This window comes from Podarcis filfolensis (genome assembly GCF_964270895.1).
Source record: "Podarcis filfolensis genome assembly, chromosome: 2".
Lineage (NCBI taxonomy): Eukaryota > Metazoa > Chordata > Lepidosauria > Squamata > Lacertidae > Podarcis > Podarcis filfolensis.
In genome coordinates this window covers 113,083,989-113,107,325 of record NC_139605.1, presented here as the reverse complement: position 1 = coordinate 113,107,325, position 23,337 = coordinate 113,083,989, and the positions used below count along the sequence as shown (strand labels likewise).

The 23,337-nt window shown below is 45.0% G+C and overlaps 3 protein-coding genes across 6 annotated transcripts in view; 1 reads left to right on the top strand and 2 right to left on the bottom strand.

Moving 5' to 3' along the window:
* Positions 1-1,121: 1,121 nt before the first annotated feature.
* LOC310754219 (uncharacterized protein) lies at positions 1,122-8,399 on the bottom strand (the record flags this gene model as incomplete). Its single annotated transcript, XM_083595879.1, has 3 exons — positions 1,122-2,242; positions 5,840-6,322; positions 8,381-8,399. 3 exons carry the CDS (start codon positions 8,397-8,399, stop codon positions 1,557-1,559), a joined length of 1,188 nt encoding a protein of 395 aa, XP_083452005.1. The 3' UTR covers positions 1,122-1,556.
* Positions 5,938-19,770, top strand: ASB8 (ankyrin repeat and SOCS box containing 8). 3 transcript variants are annotated; one of them, XM_083599492.1, is made up of 5 exons: positions 5,976-6,048; positions 9,925-9,984; positions 11,522-11,684; positions 14,943-15,047; positions 16,824-19,770. In XM_083599492.1, the coding sequence occupies exons 3-5, from the start codon at positions 11,568-11,570 to the stop codon at positions 17,451-17,453; spliced, it is 852 nt and encodes a 283-aa protein (XP_083455618.1). In that variant the 5' UTR covers positions 5,976-6,048; positions 9,925-9,984; positions 11,522-11,567; the 3' UTR covers positions 17,454-19,770. The 3 variants fall into 3 exon arrangements, with proteins under 3 accessions (XP_083455617.1, XP_083455618.1, XP_083455616.1); XM_083599491.1 differs by lacking the exon at positions 9,925-9,984 and having other exon boundaries at positions 5,938-6,048; XM_083599490.1 differs by lacking the exon at positions 5,976-6,048 and having other exon boundaries at positions 9,646-9,984.
* Positions 19,771-22,313: 2,543 nt separating this feature from the next.
* The window catches only part of PFKM (phosphofructokinase, muscle), a 43,703-nt gene continuing 42,679 nt past the window's right edge, over positions 22,314-23,337 (bottom strand). For both annotated transcript variants that reach the window (XM_083599224.1, XM_083599225.1), the window contains one exon: positions 22,314-23,033. In XM_083599224.1, coding sequence (XP_083455350.1) covers positions 22,886-23,033 — 148 coding nt within the window. In that variant the 3' untranslated portion in view covers positions 22,314-22,885. The remainder of the gene's footprint in view (positions 23,034-23,337) is intronic.

Genomic DNA, 23,337 nt, shown 5'->3' with positions numbered 1-23,337 from the left:
CTCTTCTGGATCCTGTGTGCATTTGGCTTGTCCTAGCGCAGCATGAGAACCAGGCTATTGAGTTCCAAAATATAGAATCCTCACTTGCTTTTGATCCCATATACCAGTGTTTTCAACCACACACTAGTGTGCTGCGAGATGTTGCCTGGTGTGCTGTGGGAAAAATTGAAAAATTCGCAAGATTTTTTAAAATAAAATTCAAATTTTCGTCCACTAGGCGGGTGCCGGACTGTGTCCTGGGTATGGGGGGGTGGGGGTTTTGACCCCACCCTCGGCCAGCAGGGGCGCCGATTGGCGCTCCTCAGGGGGACACCCTCCACTTTTATGATGTCCGGGCTGTGATTGGTCCAGACTCCAGCCTGGACCTATCACAGTAGGACATCATCTTCCGACTTCCTTCCCACCCGAGCACAGTGTGCGCAGCAGCGGAGAGAAGAAGACGTGGCGACTCGAGTCACCAGGAGGACCGGAGAAGTTGTCATTTTATTTCACTTCAGTCTCCACTGAATGCCTTGACTGGGTTAGGGACCCTTATAGCTCAGCATCAGTTGGTGGAAAGGACATGACTTTACAGGAGCAGGAGGAACTAACTGAACTGAGACAAAATCGTGGTTTCAAGCTAAGATTTGCTGATCTACCTTTGGATAGTTTTTGGTTGGATACTGCCAAGGAGTTCCCCCTTCTGGCAAACAAAGCTATTTTGACATTGCTCCCATTTTCCACTACATATCTGTGTGAGATGAGCTTTTCAAGCATGACTGCTATAAAAACTAAATACAGAGAGAGACTGAGAGCTGTTGACAAAGAGCTACGTGTGTGTCTTTCTTCGATTCCAGCCAGAATATCAGCTTTGTGTTCAGCCAAACAGGCCCAGGTTGCGCACTGAATAAAGTATTTTATAATTTTTCATATTTCTGTTTACTTACTATTTCATAATAAAGTAATTATAAAATACTTTCTTTGTGTTTATTTGATTCCTATTCAAGAGAATTACTTTATATATAGTCAATATAGGCACAGAGTTAAATTTTTTAACATTTTCTAATGGTGGTGTGCCTCGTGATTTTTTTCATGAAACAAGTGTGCCTTTGCCCAAAAAAGGTTGAAAAACACTGCCATATACAACCACACTAGAGCCAAAACTTGGAATGTGAGTGATTTTTCAAAGTTTAGTTTCAAAACCTGACTTGGAAGTATATTTAAAGCCTAACTTTTCAGTATTGCTGATGAACTTCAAGGTGGTCATAGTAAAATGTTTCTGACACCCAAGTTTTTCTTAAACCCATCAGCAGTGCAATTCCTTTTATGCCTTCTTAGATCTAAGTTCCCCTGAGTTCGGTGTGTATAGGATTGCAGCCCAACACCTGTACAGGAGAGCAATGGGTGGGAAAATTCAATTGGAAGGATCAACTTTAACTTTCTTTTTGCAGGTAGATCCGAGTTCAGAAAATGTGCACCAGAACATTCCCTACAAAAACCTGTTTCAGTTTTACATATCAGCCTGCTCTTTTACACAGTATGCGATTTGATTTTGTAGCTCATGCCCACCCCAAACGCTAAGCTACGTGCAGTTTCTGGTGCCTCCTGAGCTGCCACTTGTGCCGGAAACCCTCCCTGCACTCCCCGCAGATATAAGGCCTCTCGTCCGTATGGGTGCGCCGGTGACGGATTAGGTTCGAGCTCACGCTGAATCGCTTCCCGCACTCCACGCACGCGTAAGGCTTCTCTCCCGTGTGGGTCCTCTGATGCTGGATAAGGGCAGAGCTCTCGCTGAAGCGCTTGCTGCAGTCCCTGCACTGGTAGGGCTTCTCTCCTGTGTGTATCCTCTGGTGGGTCAGCAGGTTGGATTTCTGGCTGAAGCCTTTGCCGCAGACAGCGCAGGTGTAGGGCTTCTCCCCTGTGTGGGTGATCTGGTGCCTGACGAGGTCCGAACTGCGGCTGAAGCCCTTGCCACACTCATTGCAGATGGTGGGCCTCGCGAGGGGTCTTTGCAGGGCCAGGAGGTCCTTCAGCCTTTCAATGCCTTCCTTGCACTGGGACGATACACCAAACGTCCTACTAAGGGCTGTGGTTTTCCTCTGCTGCCTCCCTGGCTTGCTCTGGCTCTCGCAGTCTCTTTCCTGACTGTCGCTGTCCAAATTTCTCCCCTGGGTGTGTTCCTCTGCCCCCTGGGGATCTGTTCTTATGGGGTCTTTCTGGGTAAGGCTGCCTTCCTTCCTTCTGCTCTCCATTATTTTGTATCCTGGAAAGAGAATTCAGCTATCAGCAGAATATATCTAAGTGGGGTAGGAGAGCTGGGCGGAAAATAATTCACACCTGACAACCAATGCTCCCCTTTGGTTTCTGATAGTACATGGGTAGATGAGTCTAAAAAGCCCGGGACACAAATTTTCATAGCCCTCTAATGTTGTCTATGGTGGCTCATTTACCAGAAGTAATGTATTTAGTGTTAACTCTGGAAGCTTTATGGGGACGCGGGTGGCGCTGTGGGTTAAACCACAGAGCCTAGGACTTGATGATCAGAAGGTTGGCGGTTCAAATCCCCGCAACGGGGTGAGCTTCCGTTGCTCCGTCCCTGCTCCTGCCAACCTAGCAGTTCAAAAGCACGTCAAAGTGCAAGTAGATAAATAGGTACCGCTCCGGCGGGAAGGTAAACGGCGTTTCCGTGCACTGCTCTGGTTCACCAGAAGCGGCTTAGTCATGTCCCCCTGATGTGAGGTAAGGGTGTATAAAAAAAATAGGGGATTGCACAACAAGCAGAAAAACACAAATGAAAACTGGATTTCAAAATATTTTCAAATTCAGCCTTGATTCTACTTGCAATAAAGACTAACCTGCTGGCTCCCCCCCCCTCCAAATACCCTCTGGACAAGGGCATGTTGAGATAGTCTGGTTGCATGTTGAACCCACCAGAGCAACATAAGTCAGCCCCCACCCTTGGCATCTGTAAAATGGTAAGAATAAAGCTACCTTGCAGAGAGATAGAGAATTCAGTGCTTTGCACTTCATTGTACTGTACAGCAATGAAACTAAACACCCACGCCCACAATGGGAAAGGAAAAACATCAACCCCCAGTACTGACACTTCAGGAGTGTGACCTGATTCAGAGCATAGTGAAATGATGAGATTTGGGGGTGGGCTGCTGAAACAGCTTCAGATTTTCTTTTGTTTTTCATATGTATTAACTGGAATGCATTTTATTACAATGATCCCAAGTGCGGCAGTTTTCCCAGAATCCTGTCACTGACAAGAGTCCATCTATCCAATAAAGCACATCTGATAAAAAACAGAGATTCCTTCCAGCAGGCAGAGTCTGGAGCTAGTTGCTGCTGCTAAAGCAAATCGTCCTCCACGCTTCCCCATCTGGCATCTACTCACCGCTGCTTTGGGCGCGGAAGATTTTTTGGTTTTGGCTGCTGCATGTACCGAGAGATGAGAATTCACTGCAGGCACCACAGGGTGGAGACTGAGAAACCCAGAGCCAGATTTTGCTCAGCTCCACCAACATTTAAGGTGGATTCTGAGGAACGGAAAGTCCTTTCTCCATCCAGCCCCAGCCTCCACCTCTGATCCTAGGAGGAGACAGATGTGGTTGCATTCGCTGCTGCTTTCATCCTTGCCTTCCCCTTTGAGCGTCTGGCTGGCTGGCTTTGCTCCTCTTCGGCTGGAGGAGCGTGTCTGGGATGAGGGGGAGGGCTGTCTTTTGTTCATAGAGAGCAGAGGTCGGATTCAGGCAGTGGCATCTTCAGCGATGCCCTTGTTTTATTTGCACGATGCCTCCCCTTAAGTTATCCACCCAAGCATGAAGATAGATTCTTCCAAGTCTAACTTTACCACCTGTAGACTGCAATGAACCCTATTAACAATGATAATTATGATGCTATTTTAAGCGAAACCTCCAGGCATGTAATTCCCAGACGGTGGGAAGAATTCTGTATGTAATGACAGCAGCTAGGATTCTTTATGCACAAAGCTGGAAGGAAGAAGTTCCCACCAAAGAAGAATGGATAAGTAAAGGGATGGACCATGGAGGGTAGGGAAAGCTATCAGCAAAAATAAGAGAGCCTAATGATTGTTTTGTGGAAGAATGGAAGCCCCTTTTGGAATATTTAAAAGGAAGCTCCTTTTGGAATATTTAAAGAAATATTATGGTATGATCATGGGCGTTAGCAGGATTTTTTTTTGAGAAGTCACGGGTAAAAATACAACCCCAAAAGGGGGGCAGGCATTGGTTGGGGGTGGGAAGAACCTCAGTTAGTTGAGTACTTTTGATGCAGCCCCCCCCCCCCGCTATGCCCATGAGTGTGATGAAATTCCGAGCAGGATTTGAACTATGAGCAACAGAAAGATTTAGAGATTATTGTGTCGTGGTTATGAGAGAGAGAAGACAAGGGTGCAGCAAGGGGCTGAAATTAAAAACACCATGGAAAACGGGAAGGGAAGTCAATAAAACCAAAGAGAAAATTATCATGTATCGGAATGTATTTTTGGATTTATATATATATAAATTGAATTACAAGAGGATCTGTCCTGGGGTGTCAACACAAGGGGGCTTGTGAAGAAGGCGCAGCAGAGACTGTACTTTTTGAGAATTCTAAGGAAAAACCATCTTCCGCAGAAACTGCTGCTTGCCTTCTATCACTGTGCCATTGAGAGCGTGCTCACTTATGGCTTATGTGTGTGGTACGGAAGCTGTACTACCCAGGACAGGATGGGGTTGTGCAGAGTTGTTAAGGCAGCAGAGAGCATTGTTGGCTGCCCACTTTCCACCTTAGAGCAGATTTATGCCACAAGGTGCCATAGGAAGGCACTGGACATAGTAAAAGATCCATCGCATCCTGGTCACTGTCTCTTCGAGCTCCTGCCGTCGGGACGGAGATACAGGACGATGAAGACAAGAACGAGCCGTCTTAAGAACAGCTTCTTCTCCAGAGCGATCTTGGCCCTGAATGGGAAGCCTGGACTTTGAAAGTCATCTAATCTTCCTTGCTGTACTATACTGTATTGTTTTAATTAGTGTTTTTATGGAGCAGTCAAGTAATTTCGTTGTCCCTGAGAGGGGGCAATGACAATAAAGATATTATTATTATTATTATTATTATTATTATATAATAAAAAATTAAAAAATGAATTAAAATAAAAAAGAAGGAATTCCCAGATGTTGCCAGCCTTCACGTCACGTTTGCAGACCTCTTTGTAATGCAGAGCCAAACAAATTTGCGCACGGGACCTGAATAATAATAATAATAATATTTTTTTATTTATACCCTGCCCATCTGGCTGGGTTTCCCCAGCCACTCTGGGTTGCTTCCAACAAAACACTACTACACAATAACCTATTGAACATTAAAAGCTTCCCCGAACAGGGTTGCCTTCAGATGTCTTTTAAAGATAGGAAAGCTACTTATTTCCTTCACATCTGGTGGGAGGGTGTTCCACAGGGTGGGCGCCACTACCGAGAAGGCCCTCTGCCTGGTTCCCTGTAACCTCACTTCTCGCAGTGAGGGAACCGCCAGAAGGCCCTCGGCTGAACGATGGGGGTGGAGACGCTCCTTCAGGTATACAGGACCAATTCCGTTTAGGGCTTTCAAGGTCAGCACCAACACTTCGAATGGTGCTCGGAAACGGACTGGCCTGAAGCGCTACTTTGCCTCTTCCTCCTCCCCTCCCGGGCCTAAAATTTAGCCAGGGCCAGAAAACGCCCCCGTGGGGGGAAGAAAGAGCCCAGCCTTTGACAGAAGCTGCTAAGCGGCGTATTCCTGGAACTTCCTTCGCCGGGGAAATCGGCCTCGTTCGGAGAGGATTGGCAGGTAGAGGGAGGAGCGGGGCGGGCTTTACCCTGAGACCCTCGGCAATGATTGGAGGAGACTGGTGAGGAGGGCGGGGCCCGCTGAGACGGAGCGGAAAGAGCGTCTTCGCCCGGCGCCTGCCTGAGGGGCTTCTGCTGCTTCTTCTTTTTTACCGCTTCCGGGTCACCAGGGTCAGCGGCGCTTGAGCTTCCGGGGGCGCTGCTGGAGGGCGCGCGGGCCGGGGTCGACGCTGGGTCGGTGAGTGAGGCGGCGGCGGCGGCGGCAGGGGCCGGGCAGGCCTCGCCCTGCGGTGCGGGGTCGGCTCCGTCTGGCCTCCGCGGGCGGCGGAGGCGGCACCGCCGGGGAGGGGCGGTGGTGGGGCTGGTGGTGAGCGAGAGGCGACCCCTGGGACCCCCGCATGGGCTGGGGTCGCTTGGCGGTGCGACAGCCCCCAGCACCACCACCTCTGGGCGGCCTCTGTGGGCTCCAGCTCGCCTCTTTCCCAACCGCTCGTTTCCATGCCCAAAAATGTCTGCCACAACAACAGCAACAATTGTTGTTTAGTCGTTTAGTTGTGTCCGACTCTTCTTGACCCCATGGACCAGAGCACGCCAGGCACTCCTGTCTTCCACTGCCTCCCGCAGTTTGGTCAAACTCATTCTGGTAGCTTCGAGAACACTGTCCAACCACCTCGTCCTCTGTCGTCCCCTTCTCCTTGTGCCCTCCATCTTTCGCAACATCAGGGTCTTTTCCAGGGAGTCTTCTCTTCTCATGAGGTGGCCAAAGTATTGGAGCCTCAGCTTCACGATCTGTCCTTCCAGTGAGCACTCAGGGCTGATTTCCTTCAGAATGGATAGGTTTGATCTTCTTGCAGTCCATGGGACTCTCAAGAGTCTCCTCCAGCACCATAATTCAAAAGCATCAATTCTTTGGCGATCAGCCTTCTTTATGGTCCAGCTCTCACTTCCATACATCACTACTGGGAAAACCATAGCTTTAACTATACGGACCTTTGTTGGCAAGGTGATGTCTCTGCTTTTAAAGATGCTGTCTAGGTTTGTCATTGCTTTTCTCCCAAGAAGCAGGCGTTTTTTAATTTTGTGACTGCTGTCACCATCTGCAGTGATCATGGAGCCCAAGAAAGTAAAATCTCTCACTGCCTCCATTTCTTCCCCTTCTGTTTGCCAGGAGGTGATGGGCCCAGTGGCCATGATCTTGTTTTTTTTTTTATGTTGAGCTTCAGACCATATTTTGCGCTCTTCTCTTTCACCCTCATTAAAGGGTTCTTTAATTCCTCCGCACAGCAACAGTACAACAACAGAAATCCCGCCAAGCTTCTGTGTTGTGCATACAGAGATCTAGGTGGTTAGAGAGAGAGAGAGAGGTATTCAAAATGTACATGGGCGTAGGCAGGGAGGGCATCTCCCCCCCCCCCATCAAATAAAAATAAATAAATACTTAATTTTGAAATTGTAGAAAGATTTTGGACAGGTTTTTCTGAGCACTTGGAGTCTAAAGAAAGTAATGTAAATTAACTGTTGTTGTGAGAGTTCATTCCAAATCTGCTAGACAGAGCCAGTAGTCCTGTCCCCCCAACATAAATCCCAGCTACACCCATGAAAATGTATATCCTTATATGTCAAGTTAGATAGGAAGCCTGTGTGTGAGGCGAGGGTATGTGGCAATTAAGTAGCTTGCATTGAAATGCAAAAGGTAACACAGAGGCAGTGCTTCTTAATTCAAAACCACAAGAGAGTCTTGTTGCCTCTTAAGCATTTATGATGACATGCTTTGTTTGTGTGGTCTAGAGCCCATGTCATCAGGTGCGTGAAGTGTTAGCCCAGGTTAGCTGGTGCAGGCACTTGGGCGTAAGCAGTGAAGTGTGGGGGAAGCAAAATGCAAGAATGCAAACTGACAATTATGTTAAAAACTTGCATATGTGTAAAGCATAGTGGTAGTCACAAAGAAGTGTTTGATGAGAACACAAACATTCTGGTGTTTGTAACCTATTTAACATCTGTAATAGGATGAAAAAGACTTGCCACAGAGACACACTGGTCCTCAAAGCTATTCTTCAGGTGGCATGTTAAGCTTGCTACTGAAGAGTTCTGGGAATCTGAATTCTTGCTCATTACTTTGTGATCTTTCAGTTGGTCTTAACTGAAAGGTGTTAGTTAATCCTACTGCTATTTCTGAATTGTTTTCTAATTAACCAACAGAGCTAACTGGCACCTCAGTCCGCTTACACTAAGGCTATTAGAAGACGTTTTATGTAGTAATATGTCAAATGGTGTCTAATGCATCCCTTGCATCAGGTCAACAGTGAAGCATACATGTTTCATATTTTAGTAGGAGTGCATCTCGGTATGAGCAGTGATACATGGCATGCATGTAATGTGTGACAGGGAAGGGATGCATCACACATTGTGACTAAAGTGCTTTCACTCAGAATACATTCAAGAGTTATAGGCAGGCAGTACAGCTGTCTGGGAGCTGGCAGAACTAGGCTGCTGAATGCTTCTTGTTTGTTTCTCGTGCCATGATAGCTATTCCCTTGCAGCACACCTTTTGGGAATTAGTGGTTTATTACCGGTATTTATCTGTTTCATCTAATTCCTAATTGGAAGGCAGTGTCAGTCACAGCAATGTTCCACAGTTTCATGTTTTTCTTGCTCCCCCTTTCTCCCCGAAATGGGGAGTGTATTTGTCTGCTTAGTTTACTTTCATCTTATATACAACCCTCTATAGTTCTCTTGGCCACCTGAGTTGAGTAAAAAAGAAGGAATGCTTCTGACAGTATTTTATGTGTCACTGAGACTGCAGCATCTAGGTTAGATTTCTGCAATGTGTTATATGCCTTTAAAGATGGCTCAGAAACTGCAGCTGTGCAGAATTCAGTGGCCAGGTTGCTTACTGGCACAAGTAGTTTCTGGGCTCAGTTCAAAATGCTGGTTGTGACCTAGGAAGCCTGGTGCTGCTCTGGACCTTAGTACTTCAGGGACTGCCTCTCCTCACATGAACCATTCTTCCCTCTGCGTTCTTCATCTAAGATCCTTCTCCATGTGCTCCCTCCAAGGGAGGTGTGGAGGGTGGCAACAAGAGAAAGGGCCTTTTTAGTGGTGGCTCCCCCTTTATGGAATGTTCTCTCCAGGGAGGCAAGCCTTGTGCTGTCTTTGTTCTCACATGCTGGGCAAAAACATTGTTATGCATTTGGATCTTAATTTTCAGCTTACATTTTAGTGGGGTGGGACCTGTGTATATAGAGATACATACAGATAGTTTATGTTAGGTTGTTCAGTCCTTGTTTTTAATGTTCATTTTTGTAAGCTGCTTTGAGTTTCTTTTTTCTTTTTTAAAAAGCAACTAATAATAATAAAGTGTGCCTGGTGCCACCCAGTTTTTCATCTTGTTTATAAAAACAAATTAGTGAGATGATGCTTGCATCACATATACTATAACTTAATAGCGTTGGGTGCTACTTATAGTTGGGTGCTACTTTTACACTGGCAGCTTGCAAAACTGGAGCAGATTATTGAAATCAGGGTGACTTGCTGAATTGAATACTTTTATTCTGGTTGCAAAATTTGCAGGGCCTTGTCTTTTTTAAAAAAAATTTGAAACCCTTCTAAAACGAAAACAAGAATGATGAAAAAGGAGCACAATGTATTTTAAAGGTGGCTAGTCTAGGATGTAACACTTGCACAATAGATATGATTGCATCATGCAGTTTGGTTTCACGTTTTGTTCTTCCAAACGTGCAAATAATGCATCCGGATCCTCCATATAAAAGGAGTTCTGTTGCCTGCTGCCACAGTGTGCCTTGAATGTCTGCTATTTTTTCAGTATTGTTGCATTGCATATGAACTCTGTTGAGTGTTTGGCATGCTTATAGCCTATAATGGGTTCCACACAGATTTCTGTTGTGAAGTGACTGCCCCAAAGTCATCCTGCATGAGAAAAACAGTTACAGTAATCCGCCAAAAATAACAGAGAACATCCATCTAGAATAAGCTTACCACCAGCTCCCTTCCCACTTTAAGATGCTAGTTTCCCCTTGTATTCTTCCAGTTCAATAACCTTAGTTAATCCCCATCTTCTTATCTTTTTCACACTCACTCTCTTGTTTTCACTCAGTTGTTTCTCAAATGCCTTGGTGCTTGTGCATTTTGGCTCCTGAATGCCGAAAACCCAGAAGTAAGTGTTCCGGTTTTTGAAAGTTCTTTGGAAGCCAAATGTCTGACCCGGCTTCCGATTGAGTGCAGGAAGCTCCTGCAGCCAATTAGAAACTGCACCTTGGTTTTCAAACGGTTCCAGGAGTCAAACAGACTCCCGGAACGGATTAAGTTTGACAACCAAGTACTGTACCAGTGTACTTGGCTAACCAGGTCCCTTTAGAAAGCATGCCTCAGGTCCTGATTGTTTTAATTAGCTGTGCACTGAACAATTCAGAAGAGGCCATTAAAAACACAAACACAAAAACTCCTCCTCTGCTTCTGTTTATCTCTAGATTATTATCCCTGTGGTCAGGGTCCTGTTGCTTAAAAAAAAAAAAAAAAAACAGTACAAAGCCTCTGTTGACTTTTAGGTCCTAAATACTGCAGGTTATCAATATTGAATTTTACAGTGCAGAACCTCCTACTCACTTAGGTTTCAGATTCACCCATTTTGCAGTTTGCCATACAAACTATATTGGTTCACTGTGACCTCTGTTTTATAGTAAAAAATATCCACCTATTCTCTTCCCATTGTCACAGTAACTTATCACAGAATGATTTTCAGCCTTCTGTTTGTAGTGAAGTTGGGAGTAAAGTTGTACAGGTGTTGGATGACCTGTTTCTTAGCAAGTGAAAGGAAGATCAATACTGTACCAAGCAAACCCACTACACACAGTGACCCAGTGTTAATCTGTTAAAGCTGTATTGAGTCTGACTGGCCGTCTTAAGAACTGTTGCAGCATGTGCCTTAGTTTGTTCTAGCCAAAGTATTAATATACCAGTCAAATAATTGGCGTTTCTAACCCACCGTTGCCCCCTTTGACTGGCTGGGGCTCTCTAAGCCTAAAGCAGAGATATTTCTGAGCTCTGCTCTGCTATTTTTTCAAAAATTATAGCTCAAAATGCATAGGGCATTGGATTAGGAAGAGACAGTAGCAAAGTACCAGAGCACATGCGTCATATGCAGATGATCCCAAATTCTTCCACCAGAGCCTTCAGTTAAATGATCGTAGGCAGAACAAAAAACCTATCCAGGAGACCACATAGAGCGGCTATTGGTCAAAATAGACCATGAGTGGAGACTCAGACCCTGAATGCCTGACTGTCTGGTGCTTGGGCCTCTTCCCAGTCCACACCTTTTGCCAGCCCTACTTTGTACCCCACTTGGGTACTTCTGCCCAACTGCAATATGTCCTTGATGTGATCATTACTCTTGCATGCCTAGGTGAGGTATGTTGTGGGGTATGTGCACCTGAGTGTATGGAAACTTCTTGGTTTTGCATAGCTAAGTCACACCTGTTGCCCCATCCACTTCTTGCCTCTGGCATCACCCACCCTTGGCATCCAAACCATCACTTGATGCTGCAGTAATCTTGTCCTGGGCGAAATGTAACAAGATGCCAAGTCTTTTCTTATTCACAATTTTTATTATTAATAGGTGTCGTTCCCTTGAACTTCTCTGCGCTTTCTTCCTTTTTAAAGCTTTCTTCTGCGTTTCTCCTTTGTCTCCACCACAGGCAACATTGAGCATGTGAATTAACCCAAGGAAACTTGAGTTCCAGTATGTGGTATATTATGCAGAGCATTCAGAGTAAATATTCTTTGTCGGAGCGCTTGATCCGGACTATTGCAGCCATCCGATCCTTCCCGCATGACAATGTCGAAGACCTTATCAGGAGGGTATGTTGGAAGACTACAGAGACGTTTTAGCTCTGGAAGTTGTGTTTTGGAATCTCCCAAAAACCTCTGTATGTCTTGGTTCAGTTATATGGCTCAGCTACAGTCCTAGGCAGGCTTTCCTTTGGGCTGCTGTTTGTTTCACGTACACTTTTAAACCAGGGTTAATGAGTTTAAGAGGTGGGGACCAATCCTGTGCATCCACGGTAACATGGTGCATCTTTCTGCAAACTGCCTTCGGGCTGTGGGAGAGAGAAACGGCTTCATTAGCGTAACAGTTTGTTTCCCCTGTGGGATGGGACGGTAACCATTCATTTTATACTTTTATAAAAGTAAAGGAATGCACTTGAGGCCATAATAATAATAATAATAATAATAATAATAATAATTTATTATTTGTGCCCCGCCCATCAGGCTGGGTTTCCCCAACCACTCTGGGCGGCTTCCACAAAGACTAAAAATACACTAAGATACTAAGGACTTGGAAAAGACTTAAGAGCCTCGGACAGAAGATTACCAGGTTGATGGACTATATGGAATTGGCGGAAATGACTGGTAGAATCCGAGACCAGGGAGAAGAGACGGTGGAAGAAGATTGGAAAAAGTTTAAAGACTATTTATGGAAATATTGTAAAATTAATGAGTGTTAGAAAAATGTTGGAATGAAGCTATACGGCTTTAGTAGAAATGTTAGAAGGAATTAAGTACAAGTAGATTATTGGAGTATTAAAGGGAAAATAAGGTTAAAATATGTTAAGACAACTATATGACAGAAAATAGAGGAAGATGGAAAGGAATTGCTGAAACAATTAATAGAAGTGGAATACAAAAAGGGAGGTGTGAGGAGGTCGTTGAAACAAGTGAATGTAAGATATGATATTGAAATGGTATGATGTGTGTTTTAAATTGTTTTTGCTTTGTTTTGTTTAGTGCATTGTGTTAGTGTTGTGTTGTGTATTGTTTATACATTGTATCGTATTGTTTTTTCTTTTTTATCTTGTTTTTTCTTTCCTTTTCTCTTTTTTGTAATCCTTAAAAGTAATAAATATTATTTTTTTAAAAAATACACTAAGATAGGGTGGCATTAACCTGCTTCCTGTTCCCAGTGAACCTAGAGCAGAACAGCACTGTCTGGGAATAGCAGGCATGGGCTGCTTTTGCTCCATTAGAGGAGAAATATCTCCTTACTCCTTTTTAACTTCTATTTCCCCCTACTTTTTTCAAGCAGGCCAGAACAAATGTGCTGTGCTGTAACTGACCACACAGATACCAGTGGTTGAGCATGTAATAGACACTTGAACTGAAGTTGCGCTCTGTGAAGTATGCATTATGTCATACAGCCAAGATAGCCCAGATCTTAGATCATCTGTATATTGTGGCCACTGCTGTATTTTGGACTACAACCGTAGGGATAGGAATCCTCCTTTCTGATGGGTGAGGTTATGTCGGCTGTGGCTGCTTGCTAACCTGCCCTTGATGCATCTTGAGTGTAAATCTAAACTACTGAATATTTTTAGAGTGTATGTACAGCAGGCAGCTTGCAGTGAGTAGAGGCAAGTTTGGAAGAGCATTGAAACAATTTTACTGGCCAGAAACCTGTTCCTTGTTGCCCACAAATCTGGGGGAGTCAAGACGTGATCCATGTGGATTTTGGCTCTATAAAGGAGAAGGGAGGGTAGATGTTAATTTTAGTCTCAGTGTTAAATAGTATTGAATAGTGTTTCTCAGGCCAGTTTAAATGTGACATTTCTGATATTCAAAAGAATATGTAGTCAGTCTTTAGCTCCAAAGGGCAGTCCTAAGACTACTTCAGTTTCTGATTTCTCAGCACTTGTAGTCACAGAGCTCCACGTTAGGCTTGATTGATGCTGCCAACTGCTTTGCTATATTAATTCCCAGGTACTTAGTCTGCCAGAGCCCATTAAATGTACTATAAGTCAGCCTGTTGGCCAAAGAGCCCATGGAAGCTGATACGGTTCTTGATGTTCGTTTGCTATCCTCGTTCTTCCTCTCCCTGCTGTTAAATAAAATATAAGATAGTAATCTTTCCAGAATGCACGCGGTAACAGAGTGTTGTACATAAATAAAAGTAGCTGGAGGCTGGGGCCTGAATCTGTTTGGTAAGACAGAAACACAAGGTTAGGGAAAAGAAGAGGGAGGCCTGTTTGGAGACGCCAGAGTTAAGAGATTAGCTTTTTAAAGCAGGTGTTTGAAAATACAGGTGGTGACCATTTTAGGCAAGTTCAATTGACGTTTGACCACCGATGTGCGGGTCCTTTTGGACCCGGAATAGGATAGAATGGGGACGGAGCGCATTTATGCATGTGGGGGCCAGGAACAGAACCCCCGTGCAAAACGGTTGTCTCCTGTATATTATAATTCTCTCCGGGAGAGAAGGGGGAAAGCAAGCTTTGGCTGAAGGCTGGGGTCAACTGATCACTTGACTATGGCTTCTCAATATACCGTACATCTGAAGTACACAGAAGAAAAACCCTTCAGGTTCAATTGTTACTCAGTTCCCCTGAGTACAACCTGTGTTGCTAGCAATAAATTCCATGTCATTAAATATGAGCAATCCATACAGTTCCTTGTGACATGAGGAGACCCCAAGATACTGGGTGTATGGAAACAGGCCACAGTCTGAACCTGAGCTCCTTGTCTCGTTGTCTGTGTTCTCCATAGTAGAGTCCAAAGAGGATACCTTCTTTACCTTCCTAGCTTCCTCAAGCAAATGGAGTAGGCCTTGCGGGAGGCAAGTTCTCTCCCATTTTTTAGCCACCTTTGGAATGTTATGGCAATAAATAAATAGCTGTGAGAGTAATAAATATAAAGAGACTGATATGGATTTAGGGTTTAGATTTTTGGCTTAAATCACAGAGATGCACCATAAATATGAAGTACCCCAATGTGGTATCGCTTGCAATTAGATGGCAAATGTGTACAGTGGTACCTCGGGTTAAGTACTTAATTCGTTCCGGAGGTCCGTTCTTAACCTGAAACTGTTCTTAACCTGAAGCACCACTTTAGCTAATGGGGCCTCCTCCTGCTGCCGCGCCGCCAGAGCACGATTTCTGTTCTCATCCTGAAGCAAAGTTCTTAACCCGAGGTACTGTTTCAGGGTTAGCAGAGTCTGTAACCTGAAGCCTATGTAACCCGAGGTATCCATTGTATTGCAAAAGTTATTCATGATCCACTGAGATCAGAAATAAATAAGCTGGCAGAACCTCTCTTACTGTGCTTTCCCAATCTGTGTTCTTCCAGGGAGCAGATGTTAACTGTATGCACGGTACCCTGAAGCCATTGCACTGTGCTTGCATGGTTGCTGACGCTGACTGCATTGAGCTGCTCTTGGAAAAAGGAGCTGAGGTAAGAAGAGCCTATTTAAGAACAGATCCAGCAAACCGACTCATATATGGCAGGTATGAGGGGGTTTGTAGAGCACTTCTGAATGTTCAAAGGGGTTCTTATATGTTATCCTTGTGATAGACCACACACACACACACACACACACACACACACACACACACAAACACACAAATCCTGATCACAGTATTACATATCGCACGAGTAGATTGAGATATATTCCTTTAGATGCAAGAGCTTTGAGGGGGAAAACGGTTTTGTGTGTTTTCAAAGCGGTTTGCCTTCTGGGGTCGAGTGGTAAGGAAATGTGCCATTTTGGAATCAGGGTCAAGCCCTCTTGGGCATAGTGAAAGGCTTGCACAGTTGTTAGGATCCTGACCATTATTTTGAATAGGTGGCTGGAGTTTAGCTCTCTGGCTCAAAAATTATTTGCCTGATTGATTGACATGGCCCGGTTTAGTCCTGTGCCAGTTTGATCATCTGTTGAATTATGGGCAGTCTGGTTTTTTGGGGGGATTGCTGTCCCTCAGTAATAGTCACATTCTCGTGTGTGTGTGTTTCAGCATTGGCTTTAATTCTGACAAAAGTTTTTACAGGTAGGAAAATGACAAGGCCCCGAGACCAAATGTGTCATTATCATCATCATCCTGGGTTTTAGAATTTCTAAAATGAGATTATAAAAATAAGATTATCAAATCTCAGTGGCTTTTAGGTTTGGATCCAAACAGCTGTCTATGAATAGAAGGGCTCCTTCTGTCCACAGAAGGCTTTTATTTATTTAATTCATAAAATGTATACACCACTTGAATGTAAAAAAACAACAACCCCCACACAATCCTGGTGGTAAGGTGAAGGGAATAGATTATCTTCCATTTCCCCCTGCAGCAACCCCCTGTCCCCTTACTGTTCTCTCTGGTGTTACATCATTTCAGAGCAGACATTTGAAAGGCACAAGGGGAATTATCAAAAGTCAACTTCCTTTGCCTTCTGCTGCCAGGAAGAAAGTCTGGATCCAAGTTAAGTTCTCAAGGAATTAGTGAAAGTTGCCATCCTCTTACGGAGCTCAGGGCCTGGAGAACATAGTAATCTTGCCTGTGCTGGATTACAACAAGCCTTCATCTCCTCCAGCATTCTTTCTTTGACAGTGGTTAGTTAAATAGCATCCCTCCTGAATCCCTGTTGTGCACTGCTTAGAAACTGCAGTGACGGAATTCTTTAAATAAATATTGGCCCCTGGAATCTCATACACAGAGCAATATGGGAGATGGCCGTTCCCTTTTCGTTTGCTGTTTCTGAAAAATAAGGGCCAGAGCAGCAGCATGATACAGTGGTACCTCGGGTTAAGAACTTAATTTGTTCTGGAAGTCTGTTCTTAACCTGAAACAGTTCTTAACCTGAAGCACCACTTTAGCTAATGGGGCCTCCTGCTGCTGCTGCGCCACCGCTGCGTAATTTCTGTTCTCATCCTGAAGCAAAGTTCTTAACCCAAGGTACTATTTCTGGGTTAGCGGATTCTGTAACCTGAAGCGTATGTAACCTGAAGCGTATGTAACCTGAGGTACCACTGTACTTGAGAGTTTTCTTTTGAGATCTGCTTCAGAGGAAACTCGTTGAATGGGTCTGGTATTAGAGTGAGGATTATGGGACAAGTGTTTTGGCTGATGGGGATTGCAATGGAAGGATTCTACTACCCATCTTTATTAGCCAAGTTTTGGGTCATTTTCCTCTTGCCAATAACAAACTCCAAACACATGAAGAATCCCGTCTCTGCTTTTTCAGGTCAATGCCCTTGATGGCTACAACCGAACAGCACTTCACTATGCAGCGGAAAAGGACGAGACCTGCGTCGAGATCCTATTAGAATACGGGGCAAATCCCAATGCTCTGGATGGCAACAAGGACACGCCACTGCACTGGGCCGCCTTCAAGAACAATGCTGAATGCGTCCGAACACTCTTAGAAAGCGGCGCCTTTGTCAATGCTCTGGATTACAACAACGACACCCCCCTGAGCTGGGCAGCGATGAAGGGAAACCTGGAGAGTGTGAGCATCCTTCTGGAATACGGGGCAGAGGTCCGGGTGGTCAATATGAAGGGGCAGACCCCGATTTCGAGGTTGGTTGCCCTGCTGGTCAGAGGACTCGGCACCGAGAGGGAAGACTCCTGCTTCGACCTCCTCCACAGAGCCGTAGGACACTTTGAGTTGCGGAAGAACGGCACGATGCCCCGCGAAGTCACGCGGGATCAGCAACTCTGCGAAAAGCTCACCACCCTGTGCTCCGCCCCGGGCACCTTAAAGACACTGTCGCGCTATGCTGTGCGCCGCAGCCTGGGAGTCCAGTTCCTGCCAGATGCCGTGAAGGAGCTGCCTCTGCCAGAATCTCTGAAAGAGTATGTGTTGCTTAAATGACAGCTAAAGCCTTGCAAGGCTCTGTTAAGAGCTCACTTTGGTTGCAGCCCCTTACCTGGTGCTTTCAACTGACTGTGGCCGTGATAGGAAGTAGTTTTTTTTTTTGCAGATCAGTGTGTAACCACACAGGGGATACTGGTTCTGACATTGGCTGGTGGTTTCCCTTAGTTTCTCATTTTTTCTTTCTATTCTTCACCGAGAGAAGCTGGAAGGTGTAATGTCTGGTTCTTGAGAAAGAACCCTGCTCTTCGCCTCCTGCAGCAATTCTTCCCTGAATTCCTAGATCTGATTTCTCTTGAGAATCTTTTGCACAAAGGGAAGGTGGAGCCACGTATCAGGCTGAAGGAGGAGGTGGTGGTGGGGAAGGCACAAAAGCCGAATTATTGGTGACCTTCCTGCTTCTAGCTTTACACTCTTGAGTCAGCAGGCCTGTCTTGCCATTTCATTTTCTGCTGCAAGGTAAAGTGGCTTGATGGATTGGAACAATGGCAGCCCTTCTCTGTTACACTGCCTCCTTTGTGTCCCTCCTATCCACTCATCAGATTGGCAGGAGAGGGAGAATTCTCTCCAAAGTAGTGGATCATGTTTTGATACTTTGGCCAGATCTTCATGTGCAGCAGAATGAAATTCCACAACAAATCCCAAGGTGGTAGTGGACTGTCACACTTCCGACTGTAGGTGGAGAATATGATTTGTGAATGGCCCTTGGTTGGGAGTCAGGTTGAGGAACCAAACCCCTGCAAGTAGAAAGCAGATGCCTCAGGGCAACAAGTTCTTCAGCAGTCCTTTATTTGCTGTCCGAATGTAAAGTGATAATGTAAAGCAAAAGCAGCGTGCAGGTTCAAACCGACACTCTGAGATGATAATCTTCCTTTCAATCATGTTCTCCTGCATGTTTAGATCCACCCTTCATTGGGGAAGGGTTCAGCTGAGCCCCAGAAAACAGGCCAGTCAGACTAAATCACAGTGAGTTTTTTCTTTAAAAAGTCAAGTAGCAAGATAGGTACAAGAAGTACATGTATGAGATTTGTACCCTGAATGATAAGGAAGTTGGTTGCCGTCTACATAGTGTGCTCGTGTATCTTATTTATGGCTTTAGAGCTTAGTAAGTATATTCTTCAGTCTCCTTGCAGTTTGAAAGGGTCTGTGTTGAGCCTCATTGAACTACAGATCCCATCATCCCTGGCCATGCTAGCTGAGGCTGATGAGAATTGTAGTTCAGCAGCATCTGTGTCATAGGTTTATAGCATATTCAGTTAATTTCTGGTTTGCTGTCACATTACTCAATTTCAGCTGTGCTTTACTGTGTTTTCCTTAATTAGCAACAGAGTGTTCCCGGGGTAGGGAGTATTTTAGTACTTAAAACACTGCTGCATTTTAAAAAACCTCTGAAGGTTTCAAGGTGTTTCCATCAAACACAGGTCCCTTTAGTGTCCAAGCAACAGTAAAAGTTTATTACTACCTGCAGCTATGAATCCTGCATTTATTTACAGCAAATTGATTAGAGGACAGAAGCAACATCTGAGCCCATGTGCTGTCGCAAATCTCCCAAGGTTTTGGACCAGCTTTTGTTTGCTCAGTCCAGTTCTTAAACTCCGATAGCTGACACACAGGGTTTTCCCTGATTGTAAAATTATAGCTATATTTCAATTTACACTCTAGGATAACCTAATTTCCTTAGATCACGGGGAAGGATGGATAGCCCAGTGATACTGTTGCCTGAATGCCCAGCTCCTTCTACTTTCAGCCAAGGCTTAAAAATTAAATGATTTTTTTTTTCCTGAGGATAGGGGATGCTTCTAGGATTCCCTTAAATCCCTCAGGATATCGCTGTTGGTTGGGTAGGGAGTGTGAACTAATTCTGAGCAGTGAATGTATCCAACTGGGCAGTGTGGGATTGCTCTAATCACTTGGTATTATGAACAGCGCCCTAAACCATGAGTCGGGTGGTTAAAAGGCTGTTTCATATAAGGAGAGCCATAACCTTATATGGAGATGTAGCTCTTTCCATTCACAGGCAATCCAGAAACATTGCACCATACTTTTAAGAACAGCCGAAATCATGTCTTCCTTATAACAGTGGCAATGCAGTTGCCATCCACTCTGGGAACACCTCTCTCCCATTGAGTTAAGCCTACCTGAGTACATGCTGGACAGTGAGAAGCCACATATTGGGAGGAACAAATCATGCCATGAGCTCAAAATTCCCTTTGCCCAAGTGTTTGGTTGCTATGGAGGAAGAAGGTTCGTTAGGTGAGCAAATAACTTGTGTGGAGTATTAAAAGTTTGCTAATTAAAAATGGTGGTGTAGAAGCAATTTATTTTGCGGTGTGTTTTCATTGTGAGAGTGTCGTGCTGCTGGTCTCCTGCTATTTCCTCTTGCCATCTCTCCAGCAGATAGCTGTCAGATTGCCGCACCACCACGAACCCAGAAGTCATTCCGGTGTGCACAGTATGGCATAATACAGCAACTAACATGGTTTCTATTTAAAGTGGAGTGGATTTTGCCAAAGGAAGAGGATGACAACATCAAACACTTCCCTTTTCAGTAAGGATAAGTAGCTGGGAAGAAATGTATACAAACAGTTCCTGCCTCTATCTTGTTCTGGAGTGATTTATTTTTTTTAACTGTGCATCTAACACCACTGCCAGTGAAACATTTCCCTGAGTTTTATTGTCAGTTTTGTAAGTTCATTAAAGGTAAAGGTACCCCTGACCGTTAGGTCCAGTCTCGGACGACTCTGGGGTTGCGGCACTCATCTCGCTTTATTGCCCAAGGGAGCCGGCAATATGGGGTCATGTGGCCAGCATGACTAAGCCGGAGGCTAGCTTGGCATTTTCAAAGTAATTTGCTGTTTTTCAGGTGACTGTTTTTACATTTTTTACTAGGGAAGAGAATATATACAGACAGCACCGTCCAATGTGGAAGACAAAACTCCCTCATGTACAGGCACATAATTCTGAGTGCACAAGCAAAAAAGAGGGCCAGGATTAGATGCAGAGGGAAAGAGAGGAAACACTCATTCAACAACTCCCTGAGGTACTTAATAGTTACTAAAATTTACTTCAGAGGCCTTTCCCCAGTCCTCCCACCAGATGAATTGCAAGAAGGCCTTTTAAGTTAAGGCACTGACTCAGAGGACTGCCTGGTGCTGTTGCCTCTACTTTTTGGAACTTGGTAGGAGACACTGCCTGGTGGAAACCATTTTGTAATTATTTCCCATCGTTGCCTTTTCATAGGGTTACTGTTACTTTATTACGTGTGCATTTTATTTTCCTCTGTGTGTGTGCTAAAGTGCAGGAAGCCTGGAGGGAGCGAAATAACCAGGAATGGGTTTTCATGTGTAGGAACGGCAAGTTCCGTTCAGCCATGCCACTGAAGTCCCTTAAGTGTTGGCTGTATTTTGCACCAGCTTCTGGGTAGTAGATTTTGGGACTGTAGTCAGGAACAAACTAGAATCTACAAGCCTGAAGTCTGCCTTCCTGTTGTACAGTTGCACTACTGTTTGTAGCTAGCTGGGCCATCAATTAGCAGGTTGGAGAATAAGCATATAGCACTACAGTGGTACCTCTGGTTGCGAACGGGATCCATTGCAGAGGCCCATTTGCAACATGAAAAGAACGCAACCCGCAGTGGCGCGGGTTGCGATTCGCCGCTTCTGCGCATGTGCGTGACGTCATTTTGCACTTTGGCGCATGCGCAAGCGGCGAAACCCAGAAGTAACCCTTTCCGGTACCTCCGGGTCGCCACAGGACATAACCTGAAAGAATGTAACATGAAGCGGACGTAACATGAGGTATGACTGTACAAACCCCAGTGTCTGCATGTAGCTTTGTTCCATGTGTCTAAGAGCTGTTGTTGCACTTTTACATATTTTTATGCACTTCTTAATAAGGGTGTTTTCAAACGATGTTCACAGTGGCGGTTTTAAATCCACAGAGGTGGAGATTGCCCCAGATAAGAAGAGTGGTGTGTGTATTTTGGCAAATGGAAGTTTACATGCAGTCTAGTTTAGTATAGGTGCCAGCAGTGTAAAAACTCAGATATATAAGCTAGACCCCAATGGCTCATTTTAAACCTGGGTTACAGTCACCAAAATTGCCATTTTGGCACCAGACAGCTCAAAAACTGTATTTTTCAAGATGACTTTTTAGTTCCTGCAATTCATTCTGATTGTGCAGATAAAATATAACTGGTAGAATTCTACATGATGTAATGCTAGTGTGTGAAAACAGTCAAGGATTCCTAGGCGTGCACCTCCAGATGGTGGGAGACTTCAGGCACCATCCTAGCACCCGGGCATCTTGACTCGGTCGCAAGTGGCTGATAAAGGTAAAGGGACCCCTGACCATTAGGTCCAGCCATGACCGACTCTGGGGTTGCGGGGTTCATCTTGCTTTATTGGCCGAGGGAGCTGGTGTACAGCTTCCGGGTCATGTGGCCAGCATGACTAGGCCACTTCTGGCGAAACCAGAGCAGCGCATGGAAACGCCGTTTACCTTCCCGCCGGAGCGGTACCTATTTATCTACTTGCACTTTGACATGCTTTCGAACTGCTATGTTGGCAGGAGCAGGGACCGAGCAACGGGAGCTCACTCTGTCACGGGGATTCGAACCGCCGACCTTCTGATCAGCAAGTCCTAGGCTCTGTGGTTTAACCCACAGCGCCACACACATCCCTTAAGTGGCTAATAGCCAGGTGCAAAATGTGCCTGGCAAGTTTTGAATGCTGGGTGCCAGTTGGCTGCTTGGTTTTTTAAAATCTCCCATACCTGCAGTCCAACTCCCCCTGCATTGTGCATGTTACAAAAGAAGAAGGAAAAAACATGGTGTTGAAATGGCAGATCCAAACAGCAACCTCTAGTGAAACAGTTCCCATTTTATTTTCAGCATTTGGAAGAGCTTGAATCACAAAGCTATAATTTACCCCAGCTGTGGGTTCTGGGGTAGCTGCCACTGTTCAAAGGAGAGGGCCTGATAGCAAAATAATATATTCAGTCCAGTCCAGATTTCAACATGATGAACTTAAGCTGAGATGACCATTCCTGTTTGAAATCCCCACTCCACCCTCAGACAGAGGGCCACCTAACCTTATAAGCACCAGTAAAGCAGAAGAAAAAGTAGACCTGGTGCCTGAATAGAAGACCACCAGGAGCCCCATGTCAGCGGTCTTGAGCTTTCTAAAAGGAAGAGTAGAATATAATAACATACATTTCCCTTTAACTCATTCATTCACATACTGCAGACATGGCACTAGGTGACATTTGGTGTTGCCTCCTCCATTCGTGGCAGGCATGCAGTCCCAGTCATTACACAAAACACTAGATGAGACAGCTGCATGCTAAACTGGGGAAGGGGACTGAAAAAAATAAATATTTCGCTTTAGAGGTCTCCTTAAGTGCCATAACTAAAAGGGAGAGCTGCTAGCTGTTCACAGGGCGCCTTCTCCGGATACTCTCTTGCGAGTGATATGTTCTATTTGAGCTGTATCAGAGGTATCCAACTCAATCTTGTACTTGGCAAGAATCTTCAAGATGGGACGAAGCTTCAGCCACCACTGTGTTCTGGGGATGCGGTGCCTGTTGGAAAGAGAGAGAGAGATCATGAGCGTTTCAGGACACACCTAAGAACGTCAGAAGAGCCTCCTTGGAGCAGTTCAAAGGCCCGTTGTAGTCCAGCATCGGAAGCCTATGGAAAGCCTTGGAGCACAATTGATTCCAGGGCTCTGACACAATCGTTCACTTTGCAAAAAGGCTCAGCCTTGGGGAGTCTTTAGCAATCATTTCTGCATTACTATTTTCAGTGAGTTTCTTGGACTTCTAACAGGTATATTGTGGATTGCAGATTACCCTGACTGCAGAAGCCTCACTTACTTGAGTTGAC

Excerpts from the sequence above, each read along its gene's own strand:
- ASB8 (XM_083599491.1), top strand. The coding sequence starts at position 11,568 with ATGTGGTATATTATGCAGAGCATTCAGAGTAAATATTCTTTGTCGGAG. Across the intron at positions 11,685-14,942 it reads TCGAAGACCTTATCAGGAGG|GGAGCAGATGTTAACTGTAT; the intron begins GTATGTTGGAAG and ends GTGTTCTTCCAG. Across the intron at positions 15,048-16,823 it reads TCTTGGAAAAAGGAGCTGAG|GTCAATGCCCTTGATGGCTA; the intron begins GTAAGAAGAGCC and ends CTGCTTTTTCAG.